Consider the following 20,521-nt stretch of genomic DNA (forward strand, 5'->3'; position numbering starts at 1 on the left):
AAAAGAGACATGGGACCTGTTCTTCATCTTAAGGCATCTTGAGTAAACTATATATAAATCACCAGCCAGCACAATCACTGTTTCTGGTTGCATGTGTGTCCAGCTGAGGACATAACGCTGGCACATGTGGCAAGCTGTGTTAACATTAATCGCTTAATATGGTACTGGTCTTACCAGTATGCTTATTTAAAATTTTACTAGTTACTGTTTAGTGCTAGTAGGGGAGAACCGGGGCGAAAGTAACACGGGACGAAAGTAACAAAGCGATTTTCTCCGAGCCTCTTTCTGCATTTGCATTCCCAGATATGACAGCATGTTCAGCATGCAATCCTTGACGGAGCTGAGAAATATCATGTGATTTCCTCATTGTTTCCCGAAGTTAGGTCCATAAAACTGTTTTCGAGTACAAAAAGTAAATTATTGAAGCAGTAATTTTTTTTTTTTTGTCGTGTTGTTTTTCTTGTTTCATGTGTCAAAGTAATGATCAATCTACAGGTTATTTAGTGTTTTAACACATCCTAAAGTTTTTCATTTTCAAATTTTTTTTATATAAAATTAAATCGAGTTAAAATGTCAGGAGTTCCTGTCGGGACGAAAGTAACAGTTGTTACTTTTGTCCCGCTTGTCACAAAAAGTATTTATTTTGTTCCAGTGCAAGCTATATTGTGAATTTCTGTGTCTTGCATCATTTCTTACAAATGTTAATGTCATATTATACCAAAAGAATATGTCTTAGTAAGGGTCAGAAAGACAGACAGAGGTCTGGTTTTATCCAGATGTTTTTGAGAGGGCGTTTCTAGACATGGAGGAACATCACTCTCTGTGCAGCTGCTACATCACATTTATAATTAGGTTTTAGCCGTATCTTAGCCTTTACAACTCCACCTGTGAATTTGCAGTGTTTCCAGATGTTTTAATGCACATTTTTAATTCATGCATAAAACAACTGGATGGAAACATAAATAGGCCTACTGTTATATTGTTTAGAGTTTTTTTATTATGCTAATGTGATAAAAATTTTATATTGTGCATTCTGTAGAATTTTCTTATTATTATATAAAATACATTGAAATTTACAATAAAAAAATACAGTGAGGTTTTAAGACATCTGATGAAACTTAAACTTAAATTTAAAATGAAAATATGAAAATGTAATTTAATAATATTTTTGCAAAGATAAAAGGACAAAATATGTTTGCATTAATTTATTAACAAGATCACAATCAGGTATACTTAAGAAAAATAAGACTAACAGAAAAAATTCTAGCTTATATTGTTGTGTTACTTTTGACCCACCTGTGTGTTACTTTCGTCCCAACCGATGGGGTCGAAAGTAACAATGTTCAACTTATGTTCAAAGTGAAATTATACTGAAGTCTTTCTACATTTCTACAAAATAGCACCTGGTATTGTTAGACCACACTTCTGAGTTACTGGCCACAGCAGAAATATATCTCTGTATACAACATTATCTTTTAAAATTAAGTTTTTCTGAAAAATGGTACTTTTGCCCCTGCTCTCCCCTATTAAAAAAAAAAACTACAGACATAATTCTGTCCTCTGCCATCTTTTAAGTTTAGGGCCTGTAAGTGTTAATAAAATTATCTAGCTTCCCATTCATTAATACAACTTGAGGGTCCACTCATGTCCACTTTATGATAATTGACCTATTGGTAAGCCACTCCCCTTGATGAGCCAGTGGCATTCGAGTATCAGTTGCATGGGGAGCAGAACTTGTCTCAGACATCTGTAGGTTTCGGCGTCACGTTCAAGATCTGAAGCTTGCATCATTTTGTGGGGTTTGCGCTTCAAAAATTAAAAAACTATGTGCCTGAGGTACTTGTAACAGTGATTCCAGCGATCCTGAGAGGATAGGCAATGGAATTTATTTTATTCTATTTCCTAAACCCAAACAAAACAGAGCAAAATGTCCCAAAGCATTCACCCCCAATCCCAATACAGACAAAAACATTACAGTAGTTTTCTGGTTGTCATACTCGCATTAAGTTGGAGTTTTTATCTTCTCATGCAGAATGTTAATGTCAACTTGTGCTTTAGCAAAGTATCTCTGGCTGAAACTAGCTATCATTAAAGTTAGTGAGTCTAAAACCTAAATAGTGCACTGTTCTCACATCTTTTACAGTGTACAGTTTCACTGTCTCTTCATATTAAACTGGTTAAATGTTAATTAATTTAACCATACCCTGCTGCGATACATGAACAATGTTGGGCTTCTCCCATTTGCACTGTGATCTGTAAACCCTCACTTCCAATAAATACCCACAATATTTATTTTAAAATCTCTTATATATCCCTCCATGGTATGTTTAAATCCCACTTGAATGGTGGTCCTGCTGTGTCAAAAATCTATCAAAAAAAAAAATATATATATATAGGGACAAGGTTTTCACACTGGCAGCTATCATTGTAAGACAGTTAGCAACTCCATTTGCGTTTCTGAGTTCGCAACAGTAACTAAGGGGGGCAGGGCTTACCGATAGGTCAATTCTGACAGCATATTTTCAGTAGTGACTTGTAGCCAATTAGTCACAAGTACTTCTTTATTACATATATCAAGGGCAGATATATTGGACCGATATTTGTCTCTTTTGTTTGTATATAGGCATCGGCCGATTTCCGTGTTTAGTAGCGCCGATTTAAAGTCAGGCACGTCCGTGGACAGCCCTGTGTTATTGGTATGGTAGAAAATGCTGCTGCCATATGTGAAGGACCCCAATCCAAAACTTTTGTTTTGGAAGATTCAACAACAGGTAAGGCTTAAATTCTGATATTTCAAAGTCATATGGACATATATTTACTATATATTACTAGTAAAATATGACCTGTTGCTTCACTTTGTGAAAGAAAAAACAAATAGCATAGAACCGTCGGGAACTGGCATAATGCTACAACTAGTTAAAGATTCAGTTAACTTTAACTTTAAGGAGTGTAGTCATAAACTATCAGCAGCCTTCTTGCTAACATATTAGACCCAATGTTATAAGTTCTGTTTTATTTTTCCTGTATTGGAGTCAGAGAATTTCACTGTGCGTGGAGAAGGTGGCAGCTCTCACAAACACTACACAGCGTGATTGAGGGCTACGTTACTCTGCCCCGCTCAGACTGCACCATGCTCTGAGACACAGAACTGTCCTGGAGCAGCCCAAAACAGTGTATGAAATTTGTTCGGAAGCATGGTTTGATGCAGAAAATAGCCGGGTTTCCATCCAACTTATTTGCATTTAGGGATGTCAATTTTCATTTCCATGATTGATCGTCGTTAAAATTAATGTTCAATAATTTGTTTATTTAAATGTATATTTAAGTTTACATTTATGTTCCAACAAACTTGAAAAACTCTGCCTTGATAAACGCTGTAAAACTGTTATGTAAATGATTGACAGATTCAAGATTCAAGATGTCGGCCCTAAAAATCGGCAGCACATAGCGGCCATCGGCAGAGCCTGACCTCTAAACATCGGCATTTGTTATAGGAATATAGGCTATGTTTAAATTGCTTGCCATAAGTTGGCTCTCAATAGTGTAGACTCTAGAAGTATACTGAAACCTTCGCAAAGAGGTCACTCACATACACACTGGACGGACTCTACAAACCCACCTGTGCTCTCTGTTCAGCGCAATGCGCAATGGCTTAATAAAGTGTCATCTGAGCGCACGCCCAAGACAGAAGAGGGATCGCGCGAAGAAAGAGAGCACCTGTGCGACGTCACTCCGCCCTACTTAGAACTCTACGAGCGATTTGTACTTCCTCAAACAGTTCAATCACTAAAGCAAGCAGGCGTCTCAGAGAAGAGTCTGCTTCTTCCGGAGGAGAGGTAAGTTAGCAGCCCCTATTTGTGTTTTAGTTGTTTATTTTGTAATGTTGCTTGGTCGTGACCGAACTTTGGTAATGTTGCGGAGTGTTTCACTTATTCTCTGTTGCTGTTTTTTTCTTTTTTTCCGACTGATGCGCTGAACGGATTCGAGCGAAGTGGAGGCAGTCTGTGTTTTTGGATAGGCTACTTAAGACTTCAGTCCTTCTCCTCCTCGATGTTTTATATGACTTTCTGTTTTCAAAAAAAAAAAAAAAAAAGGGCGCAGTTTCACACCGCACTCTTGTGTACGCTGCTGTCTAATGGACCTTGAGAGAATCGGTGCTTTCACACTTTGTCTTACTAGACAACACTTCTCCGTAATTGAAAAGGGAACAGAGATTACGTCTCAAGACCTAGTGACCTACCTAGATAGAACTTGATACATTACAGACGAGTTCGCAGTCAGCTGGTGCTACTAAAAAATTGCTGCACGCGCCTGTGAAGTGCAAAGTCTAGGTAATTTGTTACACAGAACTGTAACAAAAAAACATTATTGATGAATTTTAAAATGTTGTTCATAGTCCAGAAGTAACAATAGTTTGTGACATTTAGGTTGTCTAAAATATCGAGGACATGGTCCTCTGAAATATATCAATAATTATTGATCTAATACACAAAACAGATGTAGCGCTGTTCTATTTGAGATGACTAAGTGTTTGTGTGTGTGTGTGTGTGTATTGGGGCATGGTGGAAATGGTTGTTACATTTTTACAGTAATTATGTGCTGCTTTAGTTGTTGTCGGCGGTTTCTAGACAGATTTCAGTTAATTTCCTTCAATATTAAATATCCATCACTACACTAGCATGTGACTGACGTGATAACTCTCTGCAGTGGAGACACACATCCTGCTGTGGTCGAACCGTTTACACCATACTCTACTCTTTCATTCTTTTCAAGGGTGTCGATAGTTCCTTCCTGTCCTTTACATTAGATGTTGAGTGTATGACTCTGGACATGAGTGATGAAACCTTCTGCTCCTTTTGACATCAGTGTTAGGCTAACTGTTAACTCACCGAACTGAAAGACCCCAGAATTGTTGTGCAATCGTTGTGTATTTCATGCACTTTAAAGCTTTAAAATTTCAGTAATGCAGTCGCTAAGGACTAACTGATCATTGCTAGGGTGTTCTGAGTGGTTTCTAGGTGGTTGATTACAGGTCAAATTAAGACACTCTGAAGTATTTATGATTTAAATTCCTAATATGCAAATCCAAATATGTAACACACCTCAATGTCCTTAAGTTGAACCATTTGAGATTTCTGTTGCACTAACAGTGCAAGATCAGTTACACCAGGGGTCTGCAACCTTTTTCGGCATGACGTGCAATTTTTCTGGTTAACCACTGTGCCAACATCCAACCCCACCCCTCTCCCCTTTTTAGTGCATTCTGTATTTATTCAGTAAATACACATTTTTAAATGATATGAGAAAAAAGCAATAGGCCTATCTGATTTTCTTGCAAGTAGTTGCTGAGGATTTTTTCATAATTTTTTTTAAACCTTTCGAAAGTTTCTTGAATAACAGATATATATAGTGTGACCATCCTGAACACCACTGTTTGTGTGTGTGACAGGGCCAATGCATTTAAACCATTCAGTTTGATCACCATTCTATATTAATGCGCAGCTTTAATTGATGCATGCACGCAAACACACATACACAGACACCACTCGCACACAGATATCTGATAAGCTCATGAACTTTATGTCAGCATTGCCATGTGACCAAATCCACCACAACTTTTTAATCTATACTGAATCGCTACATTATATTTCTCAGCAAGGGGGGGGGGGTTGGGGGGTAAAACTGCTGTTTTAGTAACTAAACTCCTTTTCATAGTTTGCAAACGGATGCAAACAATTTACACACCTCTCTCTCGCTCTCAAAATGGCCACATTTAAGAAAAAAAGTTGTTTGCATTAATCGATATAGTGGTTGGTCATTTAAATTTCTGTCGTAAAACATATCGTTACTAATTGACTAATATTAAATTATTTGCAGTTTAATCTTACCTCGCTCTTTAGTCTCTTTAAAGGGATAGTTCACCTAAAAACATAGAGTACCCCCAGGTCATCCAAGATGTAGGTGACACTTGGGGCTTTTCCACTGCATGGCATGGTACGGAACAGTTCGGTATGGTTCACTTGTGGGGGGTTTTCCACTGGTTCACTTTTGGGGGGTTTCTTTATTAGTACCACCTCGGCTGAGGTTCCCGGTGAACCTTACTGTTACCAAAACATGACGTGTAAACTGAGACACAAACACAACAGAACCCCTAGATTTAAAATCAGCACAGCCAGCGAAGGATAGAACACAACTGTTTTGAACAAGCACCTTTTTTAACAACCAAAAAATGGCCGTTTTGTGGTCTGTTGAGGAAGTACAGACGTTCCTCTCATTGATATCAGAGGATCGGATCCAGCGAGCGATTGACGGGGGCAATACGGAGTATTAGAGCAATACGGCAATAGAGGCGGTGCAATAATAACGCCATGTAAATAATCCCGCCTCTCTAAAGCGGTACTAAACGGCAGTGGAAATACAAGCCAAGTTGTACCACACAGTTGAAAAGCGGCATTTGTTTCTTTACTATAACACAAACGAAGATTTTTAACACAAACCATTACAGTCTTTCAGTCTTATAATGGAAGTGAATGGGAATCACGGCTAAAACATACAATAAGACTAATTTACATACAAAAACAAAACCAAATTAAGCCCTGCGCCTTGTGATGATACATTGATGTGTAAAGGCACCAAATGATTGGTCTGTGAAAGAAACTGAACCGTATTTTTTGTTTTTTTGTTTTTTTTTACCTCTGATTCACACAATGTCTGTACTGTTAGAACTGTTAAAACTCTCCTGAGCACGTTCTCAGCAGCAGGCGTGTGAGGCCGACTCACGGGCCTTCATGCTCTGCTTCTGTGAAAAGTAAAGCCCGCCTACTTTGATTTGATTGGCCATCTCAGTCATTTTGACATTGACAAGCGCTGTTAGACTTTAATGAGGCTTTTGCTGAGGCTTTAATCTGAAGTGCCTAGTATGTGCAGCGGATGCGCACCCATCCGTAGACTAGTGCAAGTTAATTCTCACACTTTCTCACACCCATAACAGGGTGTGTGACTATGAGAAGTTATTACCTCAAAATGTACGACAGTATGCAGTTTTCCCTATTGCTCGCGTGCCAGCAATTACTTTGTGTGCCACGTGCCAACATCACTTTGTTGGATTTACTCATCCTCAAGTAGTTACAAATCTCTATGACTTTTTTTTCCTCTGCGGAACATAGGAAAAAATATTTTAAAGAATGTTGCACACCAGTTTGTTTCGGTAAGAAATACAAAGTCAATGGAAAACAAAACAAAAGAAAATCTTTCATGTTTGGGACTACATGACGTTGAGTAAATGACAATTTTCATTTCTGGGTGGCCTATTCCTATATAAAACAAACCACTAATCCGAAGTATGTGCAATAGCACTAGTGATGCTTACCTAACAAGGCCATGCACACACAGACACACACTTCCTACACCCTTGTAATTGTGTGTCAGCTTTTATCATGGCTAATGAGTACAAACATTCTCTTAACACTCATTTTAACTTATTATGCTCAAGAAAGCACATGGAGCCTATTAATCACACCTGCCTACCCAACACCCTTGCAATCTCTCTCCTTCTCTCTATCGCTCTTATTTTCGTGCTTAAACTAACACCGGTCCACAGGCTCTTCTTGACTTTTTTTTTTGCTGAATTTGGTTGAACAGGATTAATTATACATGTGTGATCATCCAGAGAGACTCTGACTGATGTGACATGGATTGTTTTTGAATTCGATTTGTACTCTGCTGCAAGCTTATGTTATTGACACAAACCTCCACAACACAACTGATTTGCTAGCTCTTACACACACACACACACATACACATTTTGGGCTTCCATGTTTTATGTGGACATTGGGATAATGGTTTCTATATTGTACAAACTCTTTTTTTCTATCCCCTTACCCTAAACCTACCCCTCACAAGACACTTTCTGCATTACATTTTGAGAAAAATTTAATTCTGTATTGATTTCTTAGCTTGTTTCCTCATGGGGACCACAAAATGTCCCCACAAGGACAAGGGTATTTTGGATATTGTCCCCATCTTTGTAGGGACATTTTGTACCCATAATGTAAGGTATACCTGAACTACACACACACACACACACACAAGCAGAGATGTAGGTTTACGAATGAGATGCTGCAATGTGTTTGGACATTTCAGACATGGTTTCAGACATGTTTCGACAAGTGCGCTTCATAATTGAAGTAAAGCAGAAGTGTGTTTCTGTGTGTGTATGTATGGGTGTGTTCAAATATCTATCTCCCTGTCTTTCTTAGTATTACACACTCCGTAGTAATACAATTTAAATAGTCACTGCAACACAACAAACAAGTTTGTTCTGAAGCTTCTGTGTTCCAGTCACAGCCTGAGTCATTTCATTGTCTTTCAACAGAAGTGGGTGGAGTCTTGATGTTACACAGGACTGATCAATTTCAGCCCCATAACCTATAAACCTCATCTGGGTCATGTTCCAAATGTTCTGATCCACCATTATAAAGTATGATAATGTAATAGAAATAAACATGATGTACTCATAGGGTAATGCTATGGCTAGGGACGCTTTTTCTGCTTACTTCTGTGCCATGAATGAGAATTAAAACAAGGAACCTTTGCATTGAAATATATTTGTATTTAATCTTAGTCATTGGGTTTGTATTTAAAGAGCTTTTCAGTTACAAACCTTGTTCAGTTGAAAATTTTGATAAGTAAATATTGTGCATAATTTAATTTAAAATTTCTAAATTGAATTTCTTCAAAAATGTAGTTGTAGTAACTCAATAAATTTGTCTTGTTAACTTTGGAAATGTCTAGTTCCCAGCATGCTTAGCATAGAACTGGATAAGGAGAGTAAGTGTTGAAATTAAGTATTATTTTATGTGTTTTTAGTGAGTTTCAGTTATGTTGAAGTTTTTGTGGTTTCCATAGTGCTGAAGAGTAGACCACATGAATGTAAGCACTATATTGACTCTATTAGCAACCACTGTGGTAATGCCAGTGACAACCTCTTACTTGTTCATTAAATACACATGCTAAATAAGTAAAATTAAGCAAGTGCTATGATCGCTGTGGATTTGAATTGAAAAAAGATCATATAAATTGGTTTCAGGCCCACAAATCCATTAAAACGTTAATATTTTGAGTAATTAACTTAAAAATACATACATTACAAATTAAGTCAGTGTTGCTCTAACTCAGTGTAGTTTGCTGGTTGAACTTAATTTCATTAGAAATTGTGATAGTTTTTGTCATTTGAAATGTTTTTTTTTTAGGTAATATATTTTTTTAGTGTGTAGTTTAACCAGTTACCTTTTAGGTTTACCACACTTTAACACACAGACAACTTACATACACTAAATGTGTCACTTAATATGGAATCTAAGTCTTTGGAAATAGATTTTGATATAGAACGTTTAGAAGTTGCATAACCGTAATCTTCAGAAATCAAAACTTTAACTTAATTCCTAAAACACCTTCTGATGTTCTGACGCCTGCATTAACAAATAATTGTCTCTTTGGTACATAACTTGCTCCACCGATTCAATGTGAGGTAATAAAAAGGAAGTATTGTTCTTTTAATTCTAAACAGTGGTAATACTAATGAGAAGAGTTCAGTTGTGATGATACATAGCACCTGCCAGTCTACATTCCTTTTTGATGAATCCCAGTGTTAGAAACTGCAGCTCAAGTGTTTTTATTTCAAGGTCCCTGGTCATGTCACTCTGATCATTTCAGCAAGACTAAACAATTTCCTCTGCATGTACATGCAGTTAATAAAGCAGTTTAATGTTTTTTTCTGTATTGCTGTATGCAGTGATGCTGCTGTACTCAGCATATCAAAACATCAGAATTTTGCTTGTCTGTATCTTTTTTTTTAGGCTGTGTTTGAATGTCTGCCATGGCCCCTTTCCTGAGGATTGCCTTTAATTCCTATGATCTTGGCACATTCTCGCCAACGGCTGAGACGCCATTCTGTGCCATCAAAATGAAAGAAGCTCTCAGCACTGGTGAGTAAATGTGTCTATGTGGTTGTGCGTGTCTGTGTGTGTAATAGGTTTCAAGTACATGGCTATGTTTGGAATGCCTGCCATGCTTCTTGTGCTGATTATAATATAATTTTTCTATCTGATTAATGTATCAAAGCTGGCAAGACTTAACTTAGTTAAATCAAAAATGTCCACCTTTCCTTTTTTAAGAACGAGGAAAAACATTGATCCAGAAGAAGCCCACCATGTATCCTGCTTGGCGATCCACATTTGATGCACATATTTATGAGGGACGTGTCATACAAATCCTACTCATGAGAACCGCAGAGGAACCTTTAGCTGAAGTGACTGTGGGTGTGTCTGTGTTGGCAGAAAGATGCAAGAAGGCAAATGGACGTGCAGAGTTTTGGGTTTGTGATGACATGGTTATGTGTATACATTTGTATTTATATGTCAGTGTTTGCACTTTTACAGGTAATATTATAGTCTTGCTTCATTTTCAGGTTGATTTGCAGCCTTCAGGGAAGGTTATGATGTCTGTACAGTTCTTTTTGGAAGATTCAAATACAGGTAAGACTCGATCATACTCTCACTTAAACACTCTTTCTCTCTTACTGTACAGCGATTTAATGTTCACAGAAAGGGTTTTTCCAAAACTGAGCTAAAAGTCTCATTAACTTGAGACTGGATTGGGACTCTCATAAAAATGTCATTTCAATAAAAACATGGTAGATTTAAATACAGATATTCATATTATGCTCAACCAGTTTAGTACATCCACCCTAAGTTAATGTGTTTTTTTAACCTCAGTGCTACCCTTGAGCTCCTTCTCAATAGACACTGCAACCCCTGTTTGATTCTAACCTGTTATCATTAGCAGTGGGAGGGGTCATTCTTATCTGATCATATGTATGGGCATGTGTGAATTCATTTGGACTCACTTTAAAGTTCTGTGCTCAGGAATGTCTCCGCTGAACATGTTAGAACAGCTTGTCCCTGCATTACACTGTCAAACATTCTGTCTGTCTCTTCTCTTCCGTTTCAGTGTTTTCAGAATACAAAATGTTCAACTGCAGATTTGCAAAATGTGTAAAATTAGATTAACATTCAAAAGTTGTGGTCCTTGAGAAATCATTCTGATATGCTGATTAGTTTCTAAAGCAAAATTTTGTATTACTTTCACATTTGTAAACCGTTGAGCTGCTTAATATTTTTACAGAAATATATTTTTTTAGGATTCTTAAAAGAACCGCATTTATTTGATATTCAAATATTTTTTACAATGTTAAAGTCTTTACTTACACGTTTGATTTATTGCATACTTGCTGAATAAAATAATTCCTTTAAAAAAAATCTTACTGGCCCCAAAAATTTTAACGGTAGTGTAATTAATCAATCAATCAACTAGTCGGTTAATCAGTTTTAAAGAAACCCTTTACAGTACATTAAGGCTGGTTGTGGATACTCTTGAGCACAGTCAGGTGTGTTTCTTAGGGGACATTTACATGAGATGCTTGTTCATAACAGCTAGACAAAATGTAATACAGTGGATTGGTAAAAATTTGGTCAAAAAATGTATCAGGAAATGAATAAATGCATAATATTTAATATATGTATGTAAAAGTATTATTAATTAAATTGTTTTCAGGACATAAAGATTTCATTAAATTATTGTCAAAAGGTTTCCTGTTATGAACTTGATTCTTCTCTCCTGTTGAATTTTTTTTCCCTTCATCTTTCAGACTTTCGTAAGTCAGTAGTGTTGGAAGAGGAGGCACCAACTCTCAATCGCCGTCGTGGAGCAATCAAACAGGCGAAGATTCACGTAATCAAAAACCATGAGTTCATTGCCACCTTCTTCAGACAGCCTACCTTCTGCTCTGTCTGCAGAGAATTTGTTTGGTCAGTCCTGATTGTTCAGTTGTAAGATTTAAGTACTTCGTAACTCAGGCGTACTTACAATTTTGTCTTTTGTTGCCCAGGGGTCTTAACAAGCAAGGTTACAAGTGTAGACGTAAGTATATTTTGATGTTATCCTAAATACTTCTCCACTTATATCTGCAGTTTGTTTTAGTAGGAATGTGCCCTAAATGAGAGAATACGTGAATAGATTGCTTCCCATTGTTCAGTGTTTAACTTGTATGAAGCTTTTGAATGTTTTATTCAGAATATAGCAACACTATGAAAGCACATCCTGTCCCAATGCCTGAACCCCCCTTAAATGTATTTTTTTCTCCACCAGAATGCAATGCAGTTATCCACAAGAAGTGTATTGATAAAATTATTGGAAGGTGCACGGGCACTGCAACCAACAGTAGAGAAACTATGGTATGTTTTGTATTGTATTATTTTATTTTATTGTGCAATGGTTATTTAAAGTTTTTGTGTGCCTACAGTTTCAGAAGGAACGTTTTAAGATTGACATGCCACATCGCTTTAAGACCTACAACTACATGAGCCCCACCTTTTGTGACCATTGTGGAAGTCTGCTGTGGGGTCTTGTCAAACAGGGCCTCAAATGTGAGGGTGCGTATACTATGTGTGGAGGAGGATGTGTATGTATTGAAAAGGCCCGAAATTAACTGCTAGCCATCATTCGTTTATATTGAGGTTTCAGGCATTTTAATAATTAGAAATACTTAAAATGACCAGCCCACTAGTCAGTAACTTTATAAATGAGCTAGTTGTAATTTCTTGGAAAAAAGGCACTTTTGTTATTTGATGCTAGTCTTAATGTTGGACCCTGATTATATGTTTGCAATCACCTCTTCTCTTTCAGACTGCTCCATGAATGTCCATCATAAGTGCCAAACCAAAGTTGCAAACCTGTGTGGCATCAACCAGAAACTACTGGCGGAGGCTCTTACCCAAGTCTCAAGTGTAAATATTAATGTTTGCACAAGGTTGCACAAAGTTACGAGGCACTTAACATACTGTTTCAACATATTAATGCTGTTATGTTTTTAAGTGGTGTGTTTTTGTTGTCACAGAAATCCACCAAGCGACCTGAAAGCAACTCGCAGAGCAACCCCCAGGATCTTGGTGTTTACCAGGATTTTAATAAAAGTCCTGATGATAAAAGTAAGTATGATTGGTGGTAACTAATTGTGAGAATTAAAAATAAGATTCTGATTTGACCTCAATTTAAAAAAACTATTTTTTTTTATTGTAGATGGGGCTCCTTATGGTCGTCTGTGGGAGGGTTCGAGTCCTCGTCCCCCCTCTCGAATCACTCACCAAACACGTATCACTACTGAGCATTTCGTTTTCCATAAAGTCCTGGGCAAGGGAAGCTTTGGCAAAGTAACAAACAACTTCTCTCTCCCCTCAAACACATATTCATATACACTTGTGCTCAGGGTCACACACACTAACACACGTTCATCATCTTCCTGTTGTCAGGTGCTGTTGGCTGAACTAAGGGGCACTGGTGAATGGTTTGCTGTGAAGGCACTGAAGAAAGATGTGGTGTTGATGGATGATGATGTGGAGTGCACCATGGTAGAAAAACGAGTGCTGGCTCTCGCCTGGGAAAATCCATTTCTTACACACACATACTCCACTTTTCAGACCAAGGTACACCAGACATTTACTCAAAAAAACAGCCAGAAAATAGTAACACACAACTTTGTATGTATGCAGTTGTGCCAGTCACATTTATTAAATTATCGCTGGGGCATTTTAAAACGTAAATTATTTTTCTCAATAAAATTCAAATTTTCTACTTCAAACATTCACATTCTAGTAAGGACCTTTTATATGGCACAGATCAAATTTTTTTTTATTATTCTTAAGACAGAATGGATGTAGTTTCAAAGCTAAACTTGACTACATCTTGATCTTAGCTCAGTAAAATAGGACAGAACATTAATATTAGATTTTCCAAGAAAGTATCAGAGTGGCTCAGTGGTCTTTGCTCATGATGTATGTAGGTGACCTGAATTCAATTCCTGACTCATGTGAAGTGACGTGTGGCCAAGTATGGTGACACATTCTCGGAATTTGTGCTCTGCATTTAACTCATCCATGTGTGCACACACACAGTAGTGGACACGCACATCCAGAGCAGTAGGCAGCCATATTGATGCTGTGTACAGAAAGCATTTGGGGTTTTGTGCTTTGCTCAAGGGTCCCACTTCGGTCGTGGTGTTGAGGGTGGAAAAGAGTGCTATTTATTCACTCCCCCCACAGGTTTCTAAATCTTAGCAACAGTGCCAAACAATATATTAATGGAGAATGTCATTATTTGTTATAGTTACAAATCAAATTTAATTTGTTTATCTTTAACAGGAGCACTTATTCTTTGTGATGGAGTATCTGAATGGAGGAGACTTGATGTTTCACATACAGGAAAAGGGGCGTTTTGATCTGTACAGAGCCACGTATGTCATCCATATGCAAATAAAATAGTTTCAGTAATAGAAAAATATAGTTAAACCCTTGATTTAAAGGCAAAGTTCAACCAAAAATGAAAATTCTGTCATCATTTACTCACCCTCATGTCGTTCCAAGCCTGTATGAGTTGCTTTCTTAATTTTGATTGCTGGTAATGAAACAGTTGGTGGTTCCCATTGACTTCCATAGTATTTATTTTCCTACTATGGAAGTCAGCGGGAACCACCAACTGTTTAATTACCAGCTATTTTTAAAATATATTCTTTTATCTTCATCATAAGAAAGCAACTCATGCAGGTTTGGAACGACATGAGGGTGAGTAAATGATGACAGATTTTTCATTTTTAGGTGAGCTATCGCTTTAATGGGCATTATAAATGGCACCAAAGTAATTGTTCTGAATGGAATTCTTCTGCCAGGTTCTATGCAGCCGAAATAGTGTGTGGCCTGCAGTTTCTTCATTCCAAAGGCATCATTTATAGGTACACAACTGTTTTAGTAAATACTCCACTCAGAATTCATAGAAAGGCTTTCTGGATAATTTTAACTATTGCTCTCTCCCTTTTTTTTGCCAGGGATATCAAGCTGGATAATGTGATGTTAGATGGAGAAGGCCACATAAAAATAGCTGATTTTGGAATGTGTAAGGAGAATGTGTTTGGGGACAATCGGGCCACAACCTTCTGTGGAACTCCAGATTATATCGCTCCTGAGGTATGAAACCCACTTTGATGTTGGTTCACTCTCAGGCCGTAATGTCCTGGTATTGACCCGATGTGTTTGTGTGTGGGAAATCAGATTCTGTTGGGTCAGCAGTACTCCTTCTCAGTAGACTGGTGGTCATTTGGCGTGTTGGTGTATGAAATGCTGATTGGTCAGTCTCCTTTCCATGGTGATGATGAGGACGAGCTGTTTGAATCAATCCGAATGGACACACCTCATTATCCCCGCTGGATGACAGTGGATACGAGAGACATGCTTGAAAAGGTACACATGCCCAAATACACATTTACAAACATTACACACATTTAAATGTCTGCAATAACACATTACATCTGTACACAGCTGTTTGAGCGTGACCCATCACGCCGTTTAGGGATTGTGGGTAATATACGAGGCCACCTATTCTTCAAGACTGTCAACTGGTCTGCTTTAGAAAGGAGAGAAGTTGAGCCCCCCTTCAAACCAAAAGTGGTATGTTTTCCCTCTCATATCCAATTCTCTTCTTTTTTGTCTTTGTTTCCACATTATTAAAAATTTTTTATTTAATTGCAGAAAGCTCCAAATGACTGCAGTAACTTTGACCGGGAGTTTTTGAGTGAGAAACCCCGTCTCTCACACTGTGAGAAAGGTCTGATCGATTCCATGGACCAAAACGCTTTTGCTGGGTTCTCGTTCATTAACCCAAAAATGGAGAAATTTCTACAAAAGTGACACATTTCCATTGTAGTCCAAAGGAAAAAGCTCTATTATGTGCATGAGAATGTAGTATTGAGCCAGTTCATTGCTCCAACCAAACCAATCGTGAGCACTCTCCCAACTCTTCCTTTAAAATGACTGAACTATAACCTTCTATGACACGATAGGCCCTTTGTAACCCAACATATATTTTGAGCCTTCTCATGGTGCATCAGTGAGATTGCAGTCTTGTTGCATTTTAGGGTGCCCCGATCTCAATGCAATTTTTAACTTGTCCTCTCAAAGTTAGGATGTCTAAAAATAATTTTGCTGGGCTTGTACAAACTTGACAGTTGAATGCAGGGAGTGTGCTGTTAGCTCTGTTTGGGGAAAGAGCAATTTAAAAAAAAGTGTACAAAAACAAATTAGGTCAGATATTATATACAAGTGTTGTTTAAATCAATATGTGCATGCTACAGTCATAGATTATGTTGTGCATTTCTGCTGTGATGTGGGTAATTATGTTTGAACAAGGGATTGACCTGAATTTGTGTTGAATGTGTGCTTTGTGAGTGTTGTGTGTATATATTGTATCTTAAGTAGTTTGAAAACAATTTGTATATCTGGTACATAAACATAGCTATCTTAAGCTCAGAGAGTCATCAGTTTTTTTAGTGTGTATGTTGTTGCATTATAAGGTGTTTTTATAAAATGTACTTAAGAGACCACATGATTAAATGCTGTACATGACTCTGATTTAAAATTAGAAACTTCACATGGTCCAATAAACATTTTGATGGTGAAAAAAAATGACTTGGACTAAGATTTATTTTTACTGTCAGATTTTGTTTTAAGAAAGTCACTGGCCTTAGGTTTGTTGTATTATTTATACACCTAAGAGGGAAATCCTACAAGTGCTGGTCCTATAATTAGAATATCATCAAAAAGTTGATTTAATTCACTAATTCCATTCAAAAAGTGAAACTTGTATATTATATTAATTCATTACACACAGACTGATATTTCAAATGTTGATTTCTTTTAATTTTGATGATTATAACAGACAATTAAAGAAAATCCCAAATTCAATATCTCAGAAAATTAGAATATAACTTAAGACCAATACAAAGAAAGGATTTTTAGAAATCTTGGCCAACTAAAAAGTATAAAAATGAAAAGTATGAGCACAGCATTCAATACTTAGTTGTGGCTCCTTTTGCCTGAATTACTGCAGCAATGCGGCGTGGCATGGAGTCGATCCGTCTGTGGCACTGCTCAGGTGTTATGAGAGCCCAGGATGCTCTGATAGTTGCCTTCAGCTCTTCTGCTTTGTTAGGTCTGGTATATCGCATCTTCCTTTTCACAATACCTCATAGATTTTCTATGGTGTTAAGGTCATGAGAGTTTATCCCTATTGCTTGTACACTTTTTTTCTACCACATCTTTTCCTTCCCTTCGCCACTCTATTAATGTGCTTGGACACAGAGCTCTGTAAACAGCCAGTCTATTTTGCAATGACCTTTTTGACTGAGACTGAGAGACCATTTAAAGGCTTTGCAGGTGTTTGAGTTAATTAGCTGATTAGAGTGTGGCACCAGGTGTCTTAAATATTGAACCTTTTCACAATATTATAATTTTCTGAGATACTGAATTTGGGATTTTCTTTAGTTGTCAGTTATAAACATCAAAATTAAAAGAAATAAACATTTGAAATATATCAGTCTCTGTGTAATGAATTAATATAATATACAAGTTACACTTTTTGAATGGAATTAGTGAAATAAATCAACATTTTGATGATGTTCTAACTATACGACCAGCACCTGTATGTCAGTATAATAATTTTACTAAAAAGATTAACTGAAAAAATGATTTCTGACCTTTTGGACAGAGGTTCACAGTCAATGTCACACATTTGCTTATTTAATTAGTGATCTGGAAATGGGTTTCTTTGTACCTTGATAAGTGTCTTTCCTCATATTTATTATAACAGTGTTCATTTAATTATACGTCTAATATTAATTAAAACTGATATAATTGTATTTTTTTTTCTCAGAAAACTAGTCAATATCCAGTCCAGGGGTGATGATTTTAGTTGTGCCGTAGCGCCCTCTACAGTAATGTTGTTCAAACAATCAAACGTCTCAGTAATTCAAAATAGTATGCATACACATATTGAATATTATGTAGTAATTTCATGTATTTTTGTTGTGTATGTGCTATTAGTACAGTTAATTAATCTGGTTGTAAATCTTGGAGTAATTACACAAACAAAAAGTCTAAATAAATAGCCTGTGCATTCATGTATACATGGGAATAAAAGTCTAAAGCTACACTGAAAACAGAGCATCTATATACAGGTCCTTCTGAAAAAAAATAGCATATTGTGATAAAGTTCATTATTTTCCATAATGTAATGATAAAAATTAAACTATTTTAGATTCATTGCACACCAACTGAAATATTTCAGGTCTTTTATTGTTTTAATACTGATGATTTTGGCATACAGCTCATGAAAACCCAAAATTCCTATCTAAAAAAATTAGCATATCATGAAAAGGTTCTTTAAACGAGCTATTAACCTAATCATCTGAATCAACTAATTAACTCTGAACATCTGCAAAAGATTCCTGAGGCTTTTAAAAACTCCCAGCCTAGTTCATTACTCAAAACCGCAATCATGGGTAAGACTGCCGACCAGAAGGCCATCATTGACACCCTCAAGCGAGAGGGTAAGACACAGAAAGAAATTTCTGAACGAATAGACTGTTCCCAGAGTGCTGTATCAAGGCACCTCAGTGGGAAGTCTGTGGGAAGGAAAAAGTGTGGCAAAAAACGCTGCACAACGAGAAGAGGTGTCCGGACCCTGAGGAAGATTTTGAGAAGGACCGATTCCAGACCTTGGGGGACCTGCGGAAGCAGTGGACTGAGTCTGGAGTAGAAACATCCAGAGCCACTGTGCAGAAGCGTGTGCAGGAAATGGGCTACAGAGAAGCAGCACTGGACTGTTGCTCAGTGGTCCAAAGTACCTTTTTCGGATGAAAGCAAATTTTGCATGTCATTCGGAAATCAAGGTGCCAGAGTTTGGAGGAAGACTGGGGAGAGTCCAGTGTCAAGTGCCCACAGTCAGTGATGGTCTGGGGTGCCAAGTCAGCTGCTGGTGTTGGTCCACTGTGTTTTATCAAGGGCAGGGCCAATGCAGCTAGCTATCAGGAGATTTTGGAGCACTTCATGCTTCCATCTGCTGAAAAGCTTTATGAAGAGATGAGGAGATGAAGATTTCGATTTTCAGCACGACCTGGCTCCTGCTCACAGTGCCAAAACCACTGGTAAATGGTTTACTGACCATGGTATTACTGTGCTCAATTGGCCTGCCAACTCTCCTGACCTGAACCCCATAGAGAATCTGTGGGATATTGTGAAGAGAAAGTTGCGAGACGCAAGACCCAACACTCTGGATGAGCTTAAGGCTGCTATCGAAGCATCGAAGCATCCTGGGCCTCCATCCAGTGCCAAAGGCTGATTGCCTCCATGCCACACTGCATTGAAGCAGTCATTTCTGCAAAAGGATTCCCGACCAAGTATTGAGTGCATAACTGAACATAATTATTTGAAGGTTGACTTTTTTTGTATTAAAAACACTTTTCTTTTATTGGTCGGATGAAATATGCAAAAATTTTTAGGAATTTTGGGTTTTCATGAGATGTATGCCAAAATCATCAGTATTAAAACAATAAAAGACCTGAAATATTTCGGTTGGTGTGCAATGAATCTAAAATATATGAAAGTTTAATTTTTATCATTACATTATGGAAAATAATGAACTTTATCACAATATGCTAATTTTTTTAGAAGAACCTGTAGAATTAAACAGAAAATGATAGGATTTCAAACAAACAAAGGACAAAAAAAGACATACACTCAATCCAATCCAAATTTCTGATATTAATATGTTAACTTTTAATTAAATACTGGATGATTCACTTTTTTTATTTCATTGTTCAAAATACATTCAGAGCCTGTCTACGGAGTATGGAAGCATATGGGTAGCATTATTCAATTTGGGATGTAATATGCAAAATGACAATGCAATATGTAAAATGGCAATGCATTTCTGTATTTACATTTACATTTTCCAATACATCTGTGCAACGTTTGGTGCAAAATGAAAATGAAAATTAAATTACATAATTTTCATTTGCCATTTACTACACCAGTTTTAATATGTAAAATGAATATTAATTTTAACGCTTTATAAGTTGCAAAATTAAAATGAAAATTTATTACAGAAATGATTAGATATGTCTAACATGTTAAAGCAAAAACTGTGGCAAAATGATCATTTAAATGCTATTTTTCTTAATTGCATTAACACTCACACGTCTCACAGTCAAGACACTTACGATTGCATTTTCATTCGTTGTCCTGCAATGAACGTAGCAAAACTCAATGTGCACATTGAAAATGCATTCCGAGCCGATCACGTGTCCCCGCCCTCGCGCCACGTCAATCATTGTGTGAACAAGGCGGGGCTTACAGAAGGTCAGAGACTCAAATCTCAAGAAGAGGATTCAATCAAGTGAGACAACATGGACAAGACAGTTGGTCCGTGTATGTTTTGATCATTTCGGTTTATGGCTTCAATATTTCATTCGGACTTGTGGGCGGAGCTGAAACGCTGCTTTCATCTGATTGGTCGAATCGGATCGGTTTTCATCTGACAGCCTTCAGCTGAAATGTCTGAAACTACACTCACTGTTAAT

At 37.2% G+C, this 20,521-nt stretch overlaps 1 protein-coding gene across 4 annotated transcripts; it reads left to right on the forward strand.

Annotated features, from left to right (window-relative positions):
• Positions 1-2,697: 2,697 nt before the first annotated feature.
• On the forward strand, positions 2,698-16,572 carry LOC113050390 (protein kinase C delta type-like). 4 transcript variants are annotated; one of them, XM_026213315.1, is made up of 18 exons: positions 2,698-2,771; positions 9,858-9,986; positions 10,176-10,375; positions 10,469-10,535; positions 11,708-11,867; positions 11,948-11,979; positions 12,208-12,293; positions 12,362-12,491; positions 12,745-12,845; positions 12,956-13,046; positions 13,138-13,268; positions 13,368-13,541; positions 14,256-14,347; positions 14,780-14,842; positions 14,936-15,074; positions 15,159-15,347; positions 15,426-15,554; positions 15,636-16,572. In XM_026213315.1, exons 2-18 carry the CDS (start codon positions 9,869-9,871, stop codon positions 15,792-15,794), a joined length of 2,061 nt encoding a protein of 686 aa, XP_026069100.1. In that variant the 5' UTR covers positions 2,698-2,771; positions 9,858-9,868; the 3' UTR covers positions 15,795-16,572. The 4 variants fall into 4 exon arrangements, with proteins under 4 accessions (XP_026069100.1, XP_026069099.1, XP_026069098.1 ...); XM_026213314.1 differs by lacking the exon at positions 2,698-2,771 and adding an exon at positions 3,595-3,831 and having other exon boundaries at positions 9,856-9,986; XM_026213313.1 differs by lacking the exon at positions 2,698-2,771 and adding an exon at positions 3,596-3,836.
• Positions 16,573-20,521: the final 3,949 nt, after the last annotated feature.

This window comes from Carassius auratus, chromosome 31 (genome assembly GCF_003368295.1).
Source record: "Carassius auratus strain Wakin chromosome 31, ASM336829v1, whole genome shotgun sequence".
In the NCBI taxonomy this organism is placed as follows: Eukaryota; Metazoa; Chordata; class Actinopteri; order Cypriniformes; family Cyprinidae; genus Carassius; species Carassius auratus.

Coding starts and splice junctions, on each gene's coding strand:
- LOC113050390 (XM_026213315.1), top strand. CDS start 9,869: ATGTCTGCCATGGCCCCTTTCCTGAGGATTGCCTTTAATTCCTATGAT. Junction 12,846..12,955: donor CTCTTACCCAAGTCTCAAGT/GTAAATATTAAT, acceptor TTGTTGTCACAG/AAATCCACCAAGCGACCTGA. Junction 14,843..14,935: donor TCCAAAGGCATCATTTATAG/GTACACAACTGT, acceptor TTTTTTTGCCAG/GGATATCAAGCTGGATAATG.